Genomic DNA, 20,563 nt, shown 5'->3' on the forward strand with positions numbered 1-20,563 from the left:
CCCTCTTTTCCTTTCACTGGTCCCCTCACATAGGTTTCATGCCACCTCACCTAAAGATAAACTAGCACTATCTCTCTACAGGACAAGTTTGCATAGTTGGCCAGTCACTGGTCTAGTTTCAGTTTATTTGCTTCCAGGTAAAACATAGATGCTTACATATGCATACAGGGGGATTTCAATAGTTCTTGCATGAATTGCAGTTGGAAGCCAATGTATGACTTTCATTTATTATTCTTATGACTTGTTAAAGCTGAGTAGTAGTAGCCCAATGCAGAAAGCTGACAGTTTTCTTCAAGATGGGTTGTTCATAGATGCTAATGCATACTCTTGCAAGTTACTCGGTAACAGTTGTCAAATAGGGTGTTTTTTGCAAGGCTGATAGTTGCTTTTCTTAGCATACACCCAGTATTGATTAGCAGGATTATTCATGAATTATGTCCTGATATCAACATGCAACCAATAGTTATACTTAATTTACCACAAATCTTTGTGGCATCCATGGGCTGATGCATTAGTGCTCCACACATAGTCATTTTATCTTGAAGTATATGGCTACAGCAAATATTAATATACTGGAGATACATAACTTGAAGGTTACAGCATCTGAACCTCTTTTGCTGATTTAGGTGGGTTCCATCCAACACCAGGAAAACACTTGTTGCAGAACTAGAATGAAAGGGCTTCGCGAATATAGCTTTACTGCACTGCGGCAAACGTAGAGCTATAATTGATGTCAAGGAAACCGTGATCGTTATCCGCGCCAAAGAATGATGCCGAAGGACACTGGGCGACATTGAGACTCCTCATAACATTAAGGAATTATACAACATTTAAAATAACGCTAGTGAGAACACAGCGAGCACTTTAGTGCTTAGCTCACACTTGCAAAAGAAAGCACGTTTAGGTACTGAGCACGACCTTTCAACAATCTGTGCACAAACGCCGGTAAGGTTTGCAGGCACGTGAGGCTTGCCACGCTGTTACCATCTCTTTAAAACTTGCACAAAGCAAGAGTCCACACTTCGCAGCTTTTTAGTTCGAAAGCAGTCCGGCAACGCGATGTCCCGATGCGGTGCGGTCAACCGTAACTTGCGCACCATCCTGCAACCTTTTTTTTTTTGCTTTTTTTTTTCTTTCGTTTAGGCACTGCCCCGGCGACGACGCTCGCTGTGACCACCACCCAACTCTTAGCGCCATTCCGTTCTCTTGTTCGCTGTAGCAGCGGACCGCTGTGTTCGGTTATTTGGGCAGAGAATTTGTTGAGTTTGAAGCCTGTTGAAGCCGCTCGAAGAAATAGCGGAGATAAGTGAAAAGGAAGCGGACATGGGGTTGTGAAGGGGGGAGGTTGTTCTGTGGGGAGGTGCTGCTGTGTTCTCGCTAAATCTCGCCGGCAGCGACATTCCAGCGCCACTGCGCGGGGAGCTGAAATTCTGTCTTTCACCTCTTGTAATTTATAAACTTATCGATTGGAGAGATTTTTCCATTGGTGAGTGAATACGTGTTGTTCGTTATTCACAAGTAAACCGCGCGTGCACCAAGAGCTCTTACAACGAGTGCCCCCAGTTGTGCTTCGCGCGCTCCAAGACGGTCAAGTGGAAGCTGTCACCCTTCATACTGTTAGGTGTTGTGATGAATGAGAACATGCTTTCGGACTGCGATGTTCCGCAGCAAAACGATGGTCTGCCCAGTAAGCGTGGACGCATCGGTCGTAGAGACTGGCTGTGGGGCCACGTTGCTTGAAATGCTTGCAAGCAGAGTAAGCGGAGTGCTGCAGTGCGAGATGGACTTGCGCCGCGAGGGTCGTGCTCCATTGTAGCAACAGCGTCCGAGTGGCCGCGCGCGCGCGCGCTCCCGCGCCCGCCTGTGCTGGCCGCCGTCATGATGGCTTGCCCGAAAGTGATCCTGGCCAAAAGTACTGCAGCCGTCGGGGGTCTGCCCGCAGGCGGCCCACTGGGGCAGCCGGCGGCTATGGCCTTGCACACGTCTGCTTTCTGTCCCATCAACAACGTCGACTTGAATAGAGTGGTCGCGCCGCCGCTGGCCAACTACACCATGTCCTATGTGCAGCCTGCTCTGTTCAGCAGTACTTCGAGCTATCCAAGCAAGTACGACGTGTTCCAAGTCCCAGGAGGCACACTCGTGGTCCCACGAAGTGCAGATCTCACGAGTTACCTGGCACCGCCGCCTCCACCACAGCAGCTCTTCTACTCGCCGCTGTCCTTGCAACCACAACCCTCGCACTATGCATTCTTGAGCAACACGGCTGTGCAGGCGCCGCCGTTGGTGCCCTTCAGCTTGCAGCCGCCCGAACAACCAACATTCCCATCGTTTGTGAACAACGCTTTTGTGTCTAATACGAACTACGTAAGTCCTCCGGAGCCGCTCCCATCATACGGTTCGGCGCCTTCTAGCGACCTCTTCCTTACGAGTGGAACTCAGTTTCTACAGCAGCCAGAGCTATTTCCTAAAGTCTACCCAGTGCTGGAAACCAAGCAGGAACCACCTGAGCCAGTCAGCTATGCAGCACCACCAACAACGCCTTTTGAGAGCTTCCATGGGGATACCAGCACAAGCCCGGTGCCATTCTCGACCAGTGGACCATACACTAGCCCAAAGTCACTGCCGTTCCCCAAGACAGGCCTTCCCGCACCTCGACCTATCTTGGCACGTGCTAAGGAGGCCGCCACCCCGGTAGCGCCAGTGCCATCGTTACCAGCAACAGGGTTACTGTCGCCGCCGAGGCCCCTGCAAAGAACGTTTGAACCCGATGCAAGGTTTTCGTTGAGTACTCTAAGGGCAGAGCCTGAACTACCGCTCTGCCATGGTGAGGAGACGCGACTGTGTTTCGGTTCCCCACCGTTGTCTGCTTCCTCTCTGTCCAGCTTGGACAACACTAGCACTGCGGACACTGCCCGGGTCACACTCACCGACTCGTCCAGCACCATTGAGTTTCCCCCTGTGGAAGTTAGTTTGCCCGAAGATTCTTTGCGCCCCTCCCTTCCCACAACACCCGTCCCAGTGTCAATACTTACCACACCACCACCGTCAACAGCACCACAAGACCTTGCGGTGGACAAAGTGCATGATGTGTATGCCTTTGAAGTTAATTCAGATGAAGAAAGTGGAGTACCAAAGTTCAAGTTTCAAAAGAGACATGAGGTGGCCAAGTACTGTTATGCCGGCAGTGCTCGCACACAGCCTTTCAGACGCCGCGGCAGTTATGATCTGTTTGACTTTTTGGCATCAGTGCATCGCAAGGCGCCAACACCAGAGCTTCACTGCAAGGATGAAGAAACCGATGAGTGTATCCAGAGACGTCGAAGCATACAGGATAAGGAACTAGCTACAATAATCAGCTTCCACTGCCTTAAAGACAGTGCCAAGGCCACAGTGGGTGTTTACCGTTCATTGATCCATGGACGAGGGCTTTACTCCAAACGGGACATTGACGCTGGAGAAATGGTGATTGAATATGCAGGACAGGTAATCAGGTCAGTATTGACAGACAAACGAGAACGTCTGTATGAGAGCAGAGGCATCGGCTGTTATATGTTTCGCATTGATGAGGACCAAGTAGTGGATGCCACAACCCATGGCAATGCTGCCCGTTTCATTAATCACTCCTGTGACCCCAACTGTTACTCCAAAGTGATTTCAGTGTTTGGTCAGAAGCACATCATCATATATGCACTACGAAAAATTCACAAGGGTGAGGAACTGACTTATGACTACAAATTTCCAAAGGAAGACGTGAAGATTCCCTGTTCATGTGGTGCCCGCCGTTGCCGCAAGTTCCTCAACTGACCAAGGTGCCTTCTCCTATGTGCCCGTGTGACCATTCCTCTTGTATATATCGCTTCCATGTCAGTAAAACTTCTTCAAATATGGTTATTAGAATTGCTTTACTTTTATAGACGTTCACCTCCCAAAGGATGAAACCACTGATTTTACATAAGGTCTGCTGAAAATATGTTTTATGTAAAACAGGTGAATTTATGTATTTCGTGGCAGTCAATAACAGATGTTATAGGTACTGTATGCTACTGCCACTACTAGTGGAGATCACTGGCTTCAAGCTTGTGATGCTCTGCAAGGTAAGGAAAAAAACCAAGAGACAACACAGAGTGATGCGCAAACTAATGACCACTTTAATGGCTACTGCTAGATGGCTCCCTGCAGCTTTAGTGCAAGTCGGGGTAAACAATGCCTCGCACTTTATTGCTATTATTGAGCAATGTATTTTCACATGTGTAATATGACTTTCATTCGATCTATGTTAAGTTCAAGAAATTCCTCTTTTTGCAACAAACCATAGTAACACACTTTGTAGCGCCGACACCTGCCACATGGCGCGCTACTAGCCACTCTACTGCAGAGAATATTTCTCACCACTAGAGCACACTCTAGCACGATTCAGCGCGCTAGTGCCTCCTCATCACACTAGCCTCTCTATTTGTTGTAGCTGTGTGCGCTTGTAGCCATGGAGAGCGAAATGAGGTTGTAAACAAGTAGTGTTGTAGCCCGTGTACTGTGCACCGTGCACGCCCATCATGTGCCATGGCTGCTGTTGATGATTTGAAAGCAGTCGGAGTTATAGGTAAGTCAGAACATGCTATTCACTCCGGTGTTCATCGCTACACATTTAGCCGTACGGTTGAAATTTTAACTTCATGTCTGCGGTTACCGGTACCAAGGGCTTTGGAAACATGCGGTACCGCATGTTTCCAATGTTCGCTAGTCCAGAAAACTACTTTGCGATTGGCTGAGATCGTACACATGTTTCATTCGTGCGTCTCCTTCCAAGACCTTCGTTTCTCGTCTTGCTGCTTCCAGAGAAAGACACCAATAACGATGTGTTGTGGACGTGGTCTTACCCGTCATTCACGCTGGAAGATCGTTCCCTGCTTCTGGCAAAATGTGACTTGGAAAACGATAACATGTCAAGTGAACGGCCAGTATGGTTCCGGTACTGTCACCACCACAGGGATTGGTTTTACATGTACCAGACAGAAGTTTTTGACAGCGATAACTTGAGCCGAGTAAGTGCGTCTAGTTAAAATATACTTGAGGTTTTGCATCTAAGGAGCGTTCATTGCTCGTAGGTGAAACTCTTCGTCCTTGTGTTGCACGCCAAAGACTTCAGCCCCGAGAAGTACGAGACACTATCGAGAATACTCAGCAAAGTGTACTGCAAGACCGGAGACCCTACAGCGCTGCTGCGGCTTTTTCTGTCTGTGTCCGTCAAGGGCTCGTGTACGACCGAAGAAAACGGAACTTTTCTGTTGAGCAACTACGATCGAAAACGCAGCCTTACGCAGGTGCCAATCAAAGGTGGGATGCATCAGAATTTGTGTTGCAGCGGCTTTCAACAATAACCACCAATGCCTTTTCTGCTGTAGATATCATAAAAATGTTTGGTCTGGAGACGATAATCATCTACACTGCAATCATCCTGAAGAAGAGGGTGATTGTCTACCACCACAAACTCAACGTTTTGCTAAACTACGTCAGGTGAGTGCAAAGCTTTCGCTAGGCGATTTATACAACTTTAATTCCAAGCATACTCGCGCACGTTTCTAAAGAGAAACGGCTGTGAACCTTAGCCATTTGTGGAAACTTGATGGCCATCAGAACTTGCACTTCTTAGAAATGTAAATAACAAATTTTGTGTGCACAGTTTGTGGAGTAGTCCTAGCTAGAAAATAATGAAAGGCAGACTTGTGTGCAAAAGAAAATTTTTTTTTTTTTGTAATGTCAGCTAGACAGAAGCCATAAAGTACACTACCAGCTCACCGATTTATTTGCTTTTCTCCAGTATTCTTCAACATTGCTCAGAGAAACATGCAGGTCCAGTGCAAAATGTATACTTTACATATATAAGCAACCATGCCTCTCATCCTCCTTTTCTTTTTTTCTCTCAACCCGTGCTTGTTTTTTTTTCAACTGTGAAAGCAGTAGTCTCTGTAATGTGCTGGTGTTTTGTGGCCGTTTTTGTTTACGGTGGAGCCCTATGTGGACTATATCGCACGGCTGTCATGGGGTCTTTTGTGCAGATTGCGCACTTGGTCCAGTTGTGACCGAGAAGTTAAATCCTAGTTGGATTCTTGTGCAATCAGAAGTGCACCGACCGACAGCCTTGTTGAATTATGATGCGACATGCATTGTGACATTGTTTGACAGCTTCCAAATCTCCAGAATTTTTCATAACCTTTACGTTTACGTAACTTTTACAGAACTGCAGCTGTTGTGGAAGGTTTTATAAAAAATAAGCTCTGTTCATACACACACACAAAAATGTAGTAAGAGTATTATGGTGGGGCAAGGTTGCAAACATACATGCTAGAAAAATTGGGAAGGTGCACGTGTGTTTCTTGTCGATTTCTGAGGTTCATATTTGCTGCAGCTTGTGCATGTAAAGATAATTCATTACAAATGAAGCGCATATGTATTCCACTAAATATCGGTAAACTTCAAAAATAGCAACGGTAACTAAAGTTATAGTGCTATCACTATTTTTTTGTGTCATGTGCATGGTATTCCTAACAACTTTGAAGTTTACTGGTTGACAGAAATGCTGTGGTGACAAAGTGGTGAAAAAGATTAGATGTATATAGGGAAAAAGCAGAAATTGGTATGGCAGAGTGTTTTTACGATAGACAAGACTCCTTGGCAAAAAATTTAACACTTCGTAAATTCCGAAGTGTGTTTGGCAAATTCTGTGCCCATTGAGACAGGGTCAATCAGAATAGAACAAGATGCGGGCATCTTCGTTCTTGCATGAGTGAGCGGATTGTGGCCAGGCTTCAGGGGAGATGCGTGTGCATGGGAACCATACGACCGACTTGACTGCTGCAACGAGACGTCTGACGATGGAGCGTTGCCGTGCAATCCGGCGTGCCATCGTGTGATTGCTGAGAGAGTGTAAGGGAAAGACAGCCTTAATACATTCACTACTCAAGTATATTGTGCAGATGATTAACCAGCAAAGCGTTAATGTGCAGCCCTGGTGCTTATCACAGGCTATGATCTGTCAAAGTGCCTTCTGTTGTAGCTTTTTTTTCGATCATGATCGTTAAGAAATGTGTGCTTCATGCTTTGTATTTAGTGGCATTTGCTTAAAAGATGTCAAGCACACATAAAGGCTTTTTAGGGATGGTGCTTCATGTTGCAGTTGGTATCATCTCAAGCTATATGTGCTGACAAAGCCTAAAGAAAAGCTAGTGCAAGTGCCGATACTCTTTAAGGTAGGGTGTGCTAGCATCCAGAGCACGGTTGAACGCAGCAAATCGCCGCGAGTGTGAGACATTAAAGGCTTAAAAATACCATTGGGATGCTTAACCTGTTCAGTTACAGTCGCATGCTATATCAGCTGCAGCATTCTACCCAAGTCGGAAGTGGCGTGAACTAAGCACTGTTGTTAATGTTGGCATCCTGTAAGCCCATTTAAGGGAGATGAGAGTTGGACACAAGTTTTTTTCTTAATTACATATTTTTTGGTTTTATTTGCTTCCACAAGTTTAGTTCCTCTACTTTCATGGCAAAGAAACTGAAGATTGTAATTAAACTCGAAGTAGGTTAAAATAGCTTTTATTGACGAGCACAAGCTGGCTACCAAAAACTATAGATTGTCTATAGTCCCCTGGAAATTGTAACCTGGCTGCTTGCCATTGCGTTTTGCATGAGGGGTTCACTAAAGCTACATGCCCACAATAACTATGATTCCCAAGCTCTATGGAAGAACTCATTTAAAAAAAAAAAAAACATCCTTTTTGCATAGGGGAGCTTTCACCTAAATGTGTTTTTCTCAAGATCATTTTTTGGGCAAATTCTTAAGTATGGACATCATGTTTATGGTACTTCTCATAGCCCAATCGAGATGAAGTTTTGCCCACCTATACCTTAACATGTGAAGGGTGCAAGTATCTTTATAACTTGGTATTGTCTGTATGATTTTTATGCACCTAAAGGAACCAATTAGTACGGGCTGAAAATTCTAAGAATTTTCATATTGCAATTTTTCTTGATCATCAAAATTTTCTATGTGCACTTTCATGATAGGTATTAGCATTTTACAGTTAATGTGGAACAACATGAGCCATTATAGGCTCAGAACCGTAAGGTTTGCCCAAAACGAACTATACACATCATTATAGCACAAAACAAACTGTGCAACTTACTATAAAACTAATTACATATTTGAAGTCAACATAAAAGCCTATATACAGGAAAAATATCATTGCCCTAGACTACAGATAAACAATTTTTTTTCTGGATTGCATCTCCCCTCAATGTTTTGCCAGTGTTATTGTCCAGGCTTGGGACCTTTTCAGCCTCTGGGACTGCCTTGCAGCTCATATTGAATGCAACTGTAGATTGATAGTTATATTGTGGTAGCAATAGGTTTTAAGGAGGAAAGCTATTTTTAGGTTAATAGTATGCTTTGTAAAGCACGTTTCCTCACTTTCTTGGAATTCTGTTTGTAATCAGTTTTAGAGTCCTGTCACAAGCCTGGCTTCTGCATAGAACTTGAATGGTAGGTCAAGATTTTATTCATGTCAGGCAGAGGTAGGACACAAGTTGCACTTTTGAAATGGAATGTGTAACATTTTTTTAAAGGAATATTATATCTCTTTATTTCCAGGGCTTTTACTGCTCTCAGCGCGCACAAACCACAGTGGGAGTATTTCTTTCCTTTTATGGAGCTGACTCCTGCTGAAATGGCTGAGCTGTCGGAGATGCCACATTACTTGGCAGGGTTTCGTGATGCCAGTGTTGAAGGCCGCTTAGAACTGTACGATGTCTTCGTCAACTTGGCTGCTATTGAAATTACTGTGGCACCACATTCAAAAGGTACGTCATATGCAGAAACTGCCAATTGGCCTTCTCTTACAGCAACATTTTTCAAGTATTTTCACTTTACCAACTTGTACGATGGCCTTCCTCTAATCATCTGTCATTACTGTTGTCTTCTATAGAGGCCTTCCAGATGAGTAAGATGCACAAAGAAATTGCTATGTTCATGGTGCGACAGGCAGATAATGATAATTTATCTGACCAGAATGTTGTGCAGGTAAGTAACTTTATTTATGCATGCATGCATGTACTACAAAAGACCAGAAGCTTAGCACTTATCTTAAATTTATTCATAATTAAATAATTCATGTAAACTTATCTTGGCATACTCACCTTTATTTAGAGTGTTGTGGGTGGCCAGTTCTTGTGCACTCATCAAACTGTTTATTCATTGGTCTATGCAAATTTACAGACATATTAGGTGGTGGCTTGGGTGAGTTCATAATTTATTGCATACACAGTGTGTCCCTGCTCAATTGGGCCAAGCAAACTAAAAAAAAACTGCAAGATGTGAATATGTAGCCAACAGCATTTTGTTTGTAGTAGCACTGGGCATACTAATCAATTGTTTGTAAGTTCTTAGTTGATTAGCAAAAATTAATTGCCTATGTAAAGAATTACTGCTATAAGTGGGAAAAGTTGGATGTCTAATTCTGCATTGCATTCAAAACACCAGGACAAATAATTTATGGCCTGCCACATCATTCCTGATTACTTCAGCTTTTCAAATATGTGAAGAAAAAGGCAACGAATGACGCGATAAAAGAGCATGCCCCGTCTGTTGTACACGCTACACTGGCACGCCTGAAAGGGGTGTGAAAAAACTAGGGCTGCTTATCAGCTGCCTTGATTAGTATTAAAAAGTCATTAGGCAGTGGCATCCTTGATGGCTGCTTGTATGAGCAGCCAATAAGGACAGCGCTCCTTTGTCACTTTGTTGTGCCAGTCAAGCCAACCATCAAGGACTACTGGTTTTTTTAAACATCTTCTGAGAAAATTGAAGGTGTGTGCTCCATGTACATATTTCTTTGCCTTTCATACCACAAGTTTTAAACGCAGAAAAAATAACTAGTAAGGGGTCTGCAAACATTTGAAAATTTCGAATAATAAATTAAATAGCATTGTATTCAATTCGGTACTCGAATTCAATAGTACATATTTGAAAATTTTCAAAATACCGAATACTTTTCTAATAGTTTCCGAATTATCAGCACCAAGGGGAGAACCCCAAAACAAACAAAGCCTTGGAACAGCTACAGACTATTTTTCTTCTTTTAATTTCTAAAGTGACCTGCCCACAGTCCAAAATTTTATGAGACTACCGATGCTATATTGATTGCTGGTTAAACATGTTTTTTTTTCCTTTAAACTCGTGTCTTGCTCACTTTTTACTGTGCCGTAGCTGTATCGCAAGAATCGGCTCCTGCTTAAATTTTTTAACAACTGAAGGGGGAGCTACAACTGCATGCAGCTTCATGACTAACCAATGCAAGTGTTGTGTTGTCGTAAATTGTCCTTGCAGATGTAGATTTCAACATTGATGCTTAGATGCCTATGGTGTGCAGGGCATGTTGTGATGACAGGTTGATCTGTTTTTGTTAAATATAGCAATATGGTGTATGACCGAAAATTGTTTAGTTTTTGTGTCCCAGGTTTACTCAAGCTAAGGCGACAACAGTTATGGGCAGTAAAAGGGGCCCACGAGACAGCAGAGAGACTTGGTCTTTCTGTTCTGACGTGGTAGCAGCCCGTAACGTGTTAAAGGGCATTCCAATGGGATGCGCTTTAACACGTTACGTGTTAAAGCGCATCCCGTGTTAAAGCGTAACACGCTATGTGTTACGATACATCCATCTATCTATCCATCCATCCATCCATCAGGTGACAGTCTGACATTGATGATGTTAGTGAATGCTGTATTTAAACCTACAGTTACAAAATACAGATAAACTTGGATATAATAAAATTGACCAATTCCCGAAAAAATTCATTAAAAAAATTTCACTAATGCAAGTTTGGTACGAAAATTCAAAAAGTAAATGCACAAATTAAACAAACAGGGAACTGAAGGCAAAGCTCACTTAAAAATTACTTAGCCGTAAAAAACTGCATTATTCAATTATATTTATACTCTTGAGGAGTTTTCGGCGTGAGCGCTGCTCAAGCAGAGATCACATGAGCCTGGCCATTTCTATCTCCAGAAGGGCGCATACATGCCCCCGCGTGTTAGAACTGCCGTCGAATGCTCAAACAGAAAGGAAACCAGCCCCGCCGGGGTGGTTTAGTGGCTAAGGTACTCGTCTGCTGACCCACAGGTCAGGGGATCGAATCCCATCTGCGGCGGCTAAATTGTCGATGGAGGCGAAATGCTGTAGGCTCGTGTGCTCAGATTTGGGTGCACGCTAAAAAACCCCTGTTGGTCGAAATTTCCGGAGCCCTCCTCTACAGTGTTTCTCAAAATCATATGGTGGTTTTGGGACGTTAAACCCCACATATCAATCATCATTAGAAAGGAAACCACCCGCATTTAACGGGCATGAAAAAACGCGGAAAGGGGAAGGGGGTCGTTGGAGTAGCAACAGTGAACTTTGATTCTAAGGGCACGATCGCGATTGCTGGTGCGCATACTATCTCGGCAAGCATCAGTGCGCTTTCAACGCGAAGAGACTGTGTAAAAGGAGCACTTTCTCCTTGAGCAGCTGTATTTGCTTACACCACGGCGTTTTGTAGGAGTTACACGATATCTGATCCAAAATAGTTGGTTCCTAGCCTTACTTTGTATAACATTACAATTTGTTGTAAGGATGGCCGAATAAATCATTAATCGAATTAGCTTTTAATAAATTAGTTGCTTTCTGTGTGATGTTTTAGTTGATCAATCAACATTTTTATAGGTGATTTCAACAGCATATCTCATTGCTTGAGAAACATTGTGTGTGTGAAAATGGAAGCTTGAATGAGTTGGGATATGTGTTTATCTTAGTTGATACCGCGCACACGAGAAGAGGACAAAGAATAAGAAACATACTGGCCTCGAAGCCTGCCTACTCCAGCGCACCTGTCAAGTGTATTTTATTCTTCGTCGTCCTCTGGCGTGCGCTGTATTAATTGAAATAAACGCATTGTTTGTTTCATCTCAAGTCTTTCTATCAGATGTGCTAGAGATCATATGTGCACATTTACGCCTTCATGAAAATTGCTACTTTCACCCAGTGGATACAGGTGAACCATCATGTATGGGTGAAGTCACAGAATGAAGGATCTTTGGCCATTATCTATGGGTGATTCGGTAGCAGGTCGTATTTACTCGAAACCTGCATCTTTGAGCACACTGAAATGGGAGGAGTTTTCAGTGACCACACTGGTTGAAATTATTACTATTATTATTACTTGATTTGCATATGTAGATACACAACAATCAAACGATAAGATGGATTGAATACTTATATAGAAACATGCAGCTGGGGGATGGTTAGGAAATGCCGCGAAAGGCAAAGCAGAGACGAGGAGGCAGAGGAAGTTGATAAGACGCTCGCACTGCATGCATGTATGTTCGCCCAGTGCTTGTATTCGGGTGCATCTGATACGCTAGAACTCCTGTTTATAAGCTTCGTCATTCTTGTAGTCCCCCAGAACAAGCCTTGAAATTATGGGTAGGTCTTCCACACTTGTGGCAACCAAGGTCTTGTATATGGAAGATAGGCTTCCTTAATTTGCTATCCAGTTTAAATTGTTAGCAGTTTAGTGATTTATAAGGCTGTATGAATCTCCCTTAGGCGTTCAGAAACAGTTTTTATGGCCCATTTAGTGGCTATAAAAACTTTTTGGAGCATTTAATATGCTTTAAGTTTTAGTTTTACAAAGCCTTCTTGAAAAAATAAACGTTCAAATTAATAACCTGTGCCCAATAAGCAATAGCAACAACTCTATTAAAAGAGGGTTTGATGATATCTTTTTAACAATGTAAAACTAATGTCGGTCCACTTATTAAATGCTATATCAACGATTACCTGCAACATACGCCGATGAAGACAGCCATTGGGATGGATGCTTCACTAAGTGAAGAAGAATGTGGAATCGAAATTTTTGGGAAATATTTTGGGAATTAGGGGGGGAAATTCCAATTCCACATTTTTCCTCCTGCTCCAGATTGGTTGTTTTCGCTTCGCCATCCAAATTTTCTGCCCATCTTTATAGGAAAATTTTTAGCAATCATAGCAGCATCAATAAGCTCAAGAATAATTTTGACCGATTTGCTATCGGTATGTTCAGCCCTCATTCGGACATTTTGAGTGCTTTCAAATTATTGGTTCCACTACGCATAAATTTAATCAAGTTAGTTTGGGTTCCAGAGTACAAGGGCCACAAACACACGCACGAGCATACTATAGGTATGGTTCAACCCTGAAGTAGCAAATTGGGCTAGTTGGAACATACTCATCACGATCAGTGCACAAAAAGGACAAGAAACACAAGAAAGTGCACAACACAAGCGCTTGTGTCGTGGTTCACCCCCACCCCTGACCTTTGCGTCAGCAGCTGAGCACTGTAACCACTGATCTTCCATGGCCGACCAGAGAGTTAAATAAATAAAATACCTAAAAAGGTGTAAGGTGTCATAGACACAGCAGGCCAAGAAGTTCGCTTGTTATCCAAGGCAAGGAGAGCGGAGTTTGTGCGATGAAATATGATGAAACGTTGCGGAGCCGAAAATGAACAGAGAGAAAATAAGTAACTAGACAATGCGCTTGCACGTCTGAAATGTAGAGAGAACAAACATCTCTGTTGAACATTGACACATTGTCTTGCTGCTTTCTCTCGATGAAGTGAATGCCCACGCTAGAAACTTGGGTGAAGGCTTGGACAAAGTGCTTGATTGGGTTGGTTGGTGCTGCATGGTAGATGAAAAAAGTGCTTAACAGCGCAAACAACAGGAGGGGATAGAAGAGATGAGAACAAAGCGCTGAACTAACAACCCAAGTTTATTCGAAACCAACTGCAATATATAGGAAAACAGAATCTGCGCATAACCACGCAACATAAGCAAAATTGCACATACATGCACGAAATGACCCCAAATTGCACGTACATGTACGAAATGACCCCAGATAATTAATTTCACACCCACGAAGAAAAATCGAGGGTATGCTAACACAGGAAGCACCAAGTTGTTAAATGTGGAAGGCTTTGCTAATCTCACGCTCGCGCTTATTTTTATATTGCATCATGATCACACACTTGTCAAGAATTGGCTGACAACCACACTTTTTACAATGGTCCACCAGGGAACGGAGCCTTTTAGAGAGTAAGGGTGCTTCCTCAACCGATCATTTATGCATCGGCCTGTTTGGCCAATGTAACAGAACCCACAAGTGAGTAATATCTTGTATACAATCGCTAAAACACATTCAGCATAGCACGTAGCGTGTTTCTTAGTGCACACTTCTTTCTGAGGTCCTTCGCTGTTGACCCTGCAACATAGCCCAGCAAGCTTGTCGCGTGCGCAGAGCACAACTCTTACACCTGTTTTGCCAGCGACCTTCTTTAGCCTATGGGAAACCTCGTGTACGTAGGGAATAACAGCCGTGCTAGAATGAGGCTTGTTGAGTTGGCTGTTGCTTTGTTTCTTATCAGGCACTCTTAGAGACATTATGAGAGTCTCGGCTATAGAAGTTAGCAGGGGATTAGGAAAGCCAGGTTGTTGAAGGCGGTGAACTTCTTGCGAAGAACTTCATTCTATCTGGTGGTGACAAGAGCGAGTTAGAGCTGCCTTTAGGCAGGAAAAAGCGATGCTTCGCTTGACTAGCTTAGAATGGGTGGATGTAAAAGGAAGAAGGCTTTTCTTTGAGCGTGGCTTGTACCGCCAACAGACATGGTCCACCAAAAAAAGCATTTCTAAGTCTAGAAATCGTAGCTTGTCATCATAAATAAGCTCTGATGTTAGTTCTAGTTGCTTCATTTCACATCAAAATACGTGAAATATCTCTCCGGTAATTCGCCGAAGGTCAGATTGATCAATGCGTAAAACACTAAAAAGTCGTCAACGTATCGGAACACTTTAACTTTGCTTGTCTGATGAAGGTTAGCCATGAGACTTCTGTCATACCGCGCGAGTAAAAGGTCACTAAGAACCGGAGCTAAACAGGAGCCAATGCACACTCCTTCCCGCTGAGTGTAGAAGGTTTCCTTGTGAAGTACAAAAGTCGAATGTAGATAAAAGCGCAGTAGTTCCAAAAACATGTGAACATGAATTCTACATACATTCTGAAATTTGGTGCAGCCATAATGCTCAATGCACTGGCTAACTTCATCGCACACAAGGTCATGAGGTAAAGAATAAAACAGGTCCTTGACATCAACAGAGAAGGTGCTTACTCCTTTCGGGCACTCGGTCCGAAGGTAATCACTGATGGTGACTGGCCTTTTGATTCGACAGGGGTCATCAATGGGCAGGACTGCTAGAGACCTCTGATGATTCAATGCAACAGGGTGCTCCCAAGTACTGCACTCAGAGAAGATGGCTCTGAAGGGATTGCCTTCTTTGTGTGTCTTCACTGAAACGAAGACAGAAAGTCTCAGGCCTTTTGTTGTTTTACAGACTTTGCCGAAGTGGTTTGCCCAACTTCGTCGCACTGTTTTGCCGCTTGCATCCTCACTCTAGTTCCTTTGATGGCACGCTGGGCTATGTCGCAGAGTCAACAGCGAACGACCTAAGAAAGAAGCATGCACTAAGAAACACGCTACGCGCTATGTTAAATGTGTTTTAGCGATTGTGTACAAGACATTACTCACTTGTGGGCTCTGTTACATTGGCCAAACAGGCCGATGCATAAGTGATCAGTTGAGGGAGCATGCTTACTCTCTAAAAGGCTGCGTTCCCTGGCGGACCATTGTAAAAAGTGTGGTTGTCAGCCAATCCTTGACAAGTGTGTGATCATGGGGCGACAAAAATAAGCGCGAGCGTGATATTAACGAAGCCTTCCACATTCAAGAACTTGGTGCTTCCTGTGTTAGCGTACCCTCGAATTTTCTTCACGGCTGTGAAATTAGTTATCTGGAGTCCACCGATATGACTGGCTTTTGATAAGGTAGGCCGTTTGACGCATGTATGTGCGGTTTGCTTATGCTGCGTGGTTATGCGCAGATTCTGTTTTCCTATATATTGCAGTTGGTTTGCAATAAATTTGTGTTGTTAGTTCAGCGCTCTGCTCTCGTATCTTCTATCACCTCCTGTCGTTTGCGCTGTTAAGAACTTTCTTCGTCTACCGAGGGCTTGGAGGTGGACGCCATAGGCGACGGAGACCAGGGCGAGTTCGTTTTTTGTCTCTACAAGGTAGAGCGGCCAATGGCTTGGGGCTCATTCTACTGGTGTACCAATATGCGCTGTAGCTTTTTGAAAAAAAATGACGTGAGCTCGATTTCTGCATCTCTGCATCGCTCGCCTCGCACTCATGCGCACCGACTAAAGGGTGGTGTTAGGAATTAGAGTGGGGGTTGCTGTTATTGACTAATTAAAATTTTAATTGATTGATTCAAGCAATGAAAAACCGAAAATAAGTTATGATTAATTGAGCACTTTTAATCGATTGATCATTGCCGATTTTGCCATTCCTAATTAGTTGCTCTCGCATTCATTGCATTGCATTCAACACGCCGTCGTGTTGATGTGTGAGCTAATCGGGTAATTGCAAAAGCCACAGTCCCTCGAATTCTCTGTGCAAACTTAAATGTGTGACGAGTCGACCTCGGAAGATCTGTCATTGTCACCCTGGTCTCGGAGGGTTTCCATCAGCACCTAATCTAAAATTTCCTCAGTAGTGACGGCACGGCTGTTCGCATTTAAATAAAAAAGCGAGGCTGAACTTCGTCGGGGGCCACGCCATGGGCGTGCAGTGAAACGATTTACATGCGCATGGCATCGAAAGTGAAGAGTGAACCACACACGTACTGCGGAAAACTTTTTGGTAAAGGGACCAGCATATCCAGCGCAGCCCCACATATGTGATGCTAACTGAAAATGTGGCACTGCCCGTGCAAAAGTAGATTTCTTTTTACAGCGAAAGCTGTTATGCCATTACAACACCAGTCACGCATGGCGCCGTAGTTGTCTGTCGCCGTCGCCGCCAGTGTCTGTAACCATTATTGCACGAACTAAGAAAAAAAACTCAAATAAAAAAACAAGGCTATAGCGGGATTTGAACCCGGGTCTACTGCGTGCTAGCCCAGTATTCTGCCACACCGGTGCTTGGGAATTGCCTTAGGCAGGCGTGGTTTTCTGGTGTTTTTTTTTTGCGATTTGGAGAGGCAGGGAATATCACTCTTGCCTGGCAGTTGCCGCGGCCACGAGTGCGCTGCCACTGCTTCGCGTTTCGTCGTTGGCGGGGCAATCGCTAAAGATGTGTGCTCATGACAAATCCTGCGACCAAATTTTTATATTGTCAGTGGCAAAATTCGTTATGTTAGGGTTATCTTCCACTGTTACTTTGTTACATAGAGATTGCAGGTGCTTCTATGGAGTAATGGTGGTGAATAGAAAAACATCATTATATCGAGATATTTGTTATGTGGAGATTTGTTATTAGCAGGTCTAACTGTATTACAAAGGCTTTAGGATCTGCTGTACATGAGCTTACCTTAGTTTTCATAATTATGCTATTTTGAGTTGATTAAAACTAACTGTAGTGTTCTTTGGTGAAAGTTTGTGAATATTTGTCTCAAAGAAAATGTTGTGCTGTTTACGACTAATTTGAAAATGGTTGGCTTACTATTCGAAAACTATTCAAACAGTATTTGATTTGGTGTCATAACGATTTAATTTTTATTCGATTAAGTTCCAAAATTTGGTATTCGCACATTCCTAGTAAATAGGAATGATGTAGCATACTAGAAATTTTTAATCAGGATGTTTTCTAATGCAGTGCAGAATTAGATGTTTAAACTTCTGCAGTTATTCAAGTAATCAATTATTTAAGCTATTAGTATACTATTTACTATAACTGCACTGATAAAATTCAATACCTTGTGTGGGGTTATCAATGACCAAACACTGTTGGTTGCATCTTCGCGTTCCATTGCACTTTTTTTCAACCGGCACAGCTCAAGTTGGCCAGGACACCCTGTATAAATTTACTCATGTGCATACACTTGCACACTTTCCATAATGCACTGATTTACACTTGCTATGAAATTGAACTTGTAAGCCACAAGTGCTTTCAACTTTGTAAGGCTCACGAACCATTTCAGGTGTCTGCCATCTGTCTACACCGGTTCTGCTTTCTTTTACGATTTGATTGGATGATAAATGTTTGACCCTCTAGCACACTAAGAAGCTGTTTTATACCCTAAGTGATGATAACAGCAGTGATGATGTTAAATGGTGTTTATGGCACATTGTTCTGATATATTCTGACACATGCTTTATTCATGTCTTGATTTCATTCTGGGCAGTCAGTCACCATATCCAAATGGTGCAGGAGTAGTAAGTAATCTAGCAAAGTGTGCCCTACGGCAGATTGTATTTATTCGGTATGGCACTCCTGCATAGTGTAAAAGTTTGTTTGTGTTAGCCCTTTTCATGCCAGTGAAAATGGGATCTAAAATAAAAGCTGTCTGGAAAGAGCATTAGTGAAATTGTTTTATAAGGAAATCCACTAATACCTGGTTGGATATCATTTATTTCCTAAATTCATAATAAGTTGTCTTATCTTATCACTACTTGGGTATGCTTAAGTCATTATTGTCAAGATTAATAAATTAGTAGAAGCCAGTTCTATAGTATTATTTCTAACTTGGTGGTTGGTGCCATTCCTTTTGAACATTATACATTATTCCCTCACTTACAGAAGCTGTGGTTTTTACACTGGTGTTACATTTGTTATTTTGGAAGTTAGGCTTTCTTTCAGTGCCTCAATACCCCCCCCCCCCCCCCCTTTATTTTATAAGAAAATAGATATAAGGAAATGCGAACTTGTAATATTTTTGTTAAAGCATAAGTCTCCATGGCAGCTGCTTATGCAGGAGGATCAAGTATTTTTAAGCCACTGTGCCTTATATAACAAAGCAGCTTTGGTGCAGTAGTTAATATATTCCACCTTTCAGAGAGCGTTTTTAACACCTGCTTGCACTGTTTGATATGTGTGTTCACCTAAAGTGGCGTGTTTTTTTACAAACTGTACATTTTGATTGTGCAACACTCACAGGACATTGCAGCAAAGACTGAGGAATTGTTGCTCAACATCAAGAGTGCTATGGCTCCTGGCACAAGTGGCAAGCCAGTGGTCAGCTTTGCAAAACTGCAGGGACTCAAGCTAGCACCTGCACTTGAAAACTTTTACTGGAACTTGGCAGTAGCAGAAGGACTGGTGGATGCATGATCAAGTCTTGGAGACGCACAGCATGCAGTGACTTTGCTTGTGGGCTCATTGCCAATTTCTACAATATTAAGCATGTAATAAATGTGCAGGTGGAGCAGTTATTTTAATCCTCCGAGCATTGTCACTGTGACATAATAGCTGCTGTACGTAAGAAAGGTGCTTATCTTACGCTGCTTATTTGAATTGAAATAGCAACGCCATAAAGTTTTGCTAGATTTTCTGTTATACTACTGAACATGTTAATTTATTCTTGTTTCATGGGTGTTCTACTGTTGCACAAAAAATTTCAAATATTTATGCCTAATGACATCAAATTAATGTAACCACGAAGCTCCAAAGTCATCTTTAGCACCATCTTTATGTGCACAAATTGAATGTAGTATGATGCACTTGTTTGTTACAGATGAACTGATGCAACTCTAATGCTTCTGTAGAGAAAATATCCATCTTTGCCATTGCAGGCCACCAGTGGGGCTAGAGGGGCTCATCAGAAGTGCTCATGTAACTCCATCAAATGCTTCAATATTCACAGCCCTCACTTCTGCCTTTTCCTTCTGCTGTTTTGAAGTACTTCAGACCCCCTTCCGATTCTTCGCACCTTCCACAGGACCCTAGACTCATTTATTGCCAACAGCACCCCCAAGGCTTCCCTGCAGTACCAGATAGAAATAAAGTCCCAGACTACTATGTCTTATTGTGCAAATCTTGTTCAATACCCTCCACTGACCTTCTTTACTGCATGCTCTGCTACCCAACATTCATGCCTGTTGCCTCCCTGCCAAACCATAAATAAAAAACTCCCTACTAACATCTTCGAAGTGTGTGTCATAGACATGCGGCAAGTTGGAATCTGCACTTTTCTAATTGTGGTTTTTTTCACAGCTGGTGTCAACGTCCAGGTATGATGACATAAGTTGATTTTGTAGCTCGCTGCTATAGTTAAAAAAAAATGGCCATACAGAAAGGATCATTCAGTGGTTAAGAGAAACTTGACAGTTACTATTCTTTTTTCAAAAGTTAACACTATAAGACAGAGGTTAGTGAGCCAGAATTTTTTTTGTGTGTCCAATTTCGATGGAGCTACAGGGATGGCCAGAAAACTAGATAGTGATCTTGTGGTGCATTTGCATTGCATCTCATTGTCTTAGCAACCATACAAATACAAACAAATTAGACATTTATATGTAAGCCCGTGTGTTTACGAATGCACAAAAAAAGGAACAGTTGGAGTGGAAAATCACTATATTCACACTCAGTCCAAGGCTGTCTTCATGCAAAACTTGGGCCATTGTAGAGACCTGCAGATTATGCGACTTACCGAATAGAGATATATGCTT

The 20,563-nt window shown here is 42.9% G+C and overlaps 2 protein-coding genes and 1 long non-coding RNA gene across 3 annotated transcripts; 2 read left to right on the top strand and 1 right to left on the bottom strand.

Moving 5' to 3' along the window:
* Positions 1–511: 511 nt before the first annotated feature.
* On the top strand, positions 512–3,891 carry LOC119175820 (uncharacterized). Its single transcript, XM_037426812.2, has one exon. It carries the CDS (start codon positions 1,879–1,881, stop codon positions 3,802–3,804), a length of 1,926 nt encoding a protein of 641 aa, XP_037282709.1. The 5' UTR covers positions 512–1,878; the 3' UTR covers positions 3,805–3,891.
* Positions 3,892–4,434: 543 nt separating this feature from the next.
* Positions 4,435–20,036, top strand: LOC119175821 (DENN domain-containing protein 10). Its single transcript, XM_037426813.2, has 7 exons — positions 4,435–4,597; positions 4,834–5,039; positions 5,103–5,331; positions 5,400–5,511; positions 8,642–8,850; positions 8,976–9,070; positions 19,053–20,036. Exons 1-7 carry the CDS (start codon positions 4,558–4,560, stop codon positions 19,224–19,226), a joined length of 1,065 nt encoding a protein of 354 aa, XP_037282710.1. The 5' UTR covers positions 4,435–4,557; the 3' UTR covers positions 19,227–20,036.
* On the bottom strand, positions 9,283–15,404 carry LOC142775006 (uncharacterized). Its single transcript, XR_012886629.1, has 2 exons — positions 15,229–15,404; positions 9,283–13,744 (listed from the first exon to the last, which is right to left on the bottom strand). It is a non-coding gene; the product is annotated as an uncharacterized LOC142775006 (long non-coding RNA).
* Positions 20,037–20,563: the final 527 nt, after the last annotated feature.

Source organism: Rhipicephalus microplus, chromosome X (assembly GCF_043290135.1).
Source record: "Rhipicephalus microplus isolate Deutch F79 chromosome X, USDA_Rmic, whole genome shotgun sequence".
Lineage (NCBI taxonomy): Eukaryota > Metazoa > Arthropoda > Arachnida > Ixodida > Ixodidae > Rhipicephalus > Rhipicephalus microplus.

Bases quoted from the DNA above. Each gene is read 5' to 3' on its own strand.
- LOC119175820 (XM_037426812.2), top strand. From the start codon at position 1,879: ATGATGGCTTGCCCGAAAGTGATCCTGGCCAAAAGTACTGCAGCCGTC.
- LOC119175821 (XM_037426813.2), top strand. From the start codon at position 4,558: ATGGCTGCTGTTGATGATTTGAAAGCAGTCGGAGTTATAG. The intron at 4,598-4,833 runs GTAAGTCAGAAC...TGCTGCTTCCAG, and splicing joins GAAAGCAGTCGGAGTTATAG to AGAAAGACACCAATAACGAT. The intron at 5,040-5,102 runs GTAAGTGCGTCT...CATTGCTCGTAG, and splicing joins ACAGCGATAACTTGAGCCGA to GTGAAACTCTTCGTCCTTGT.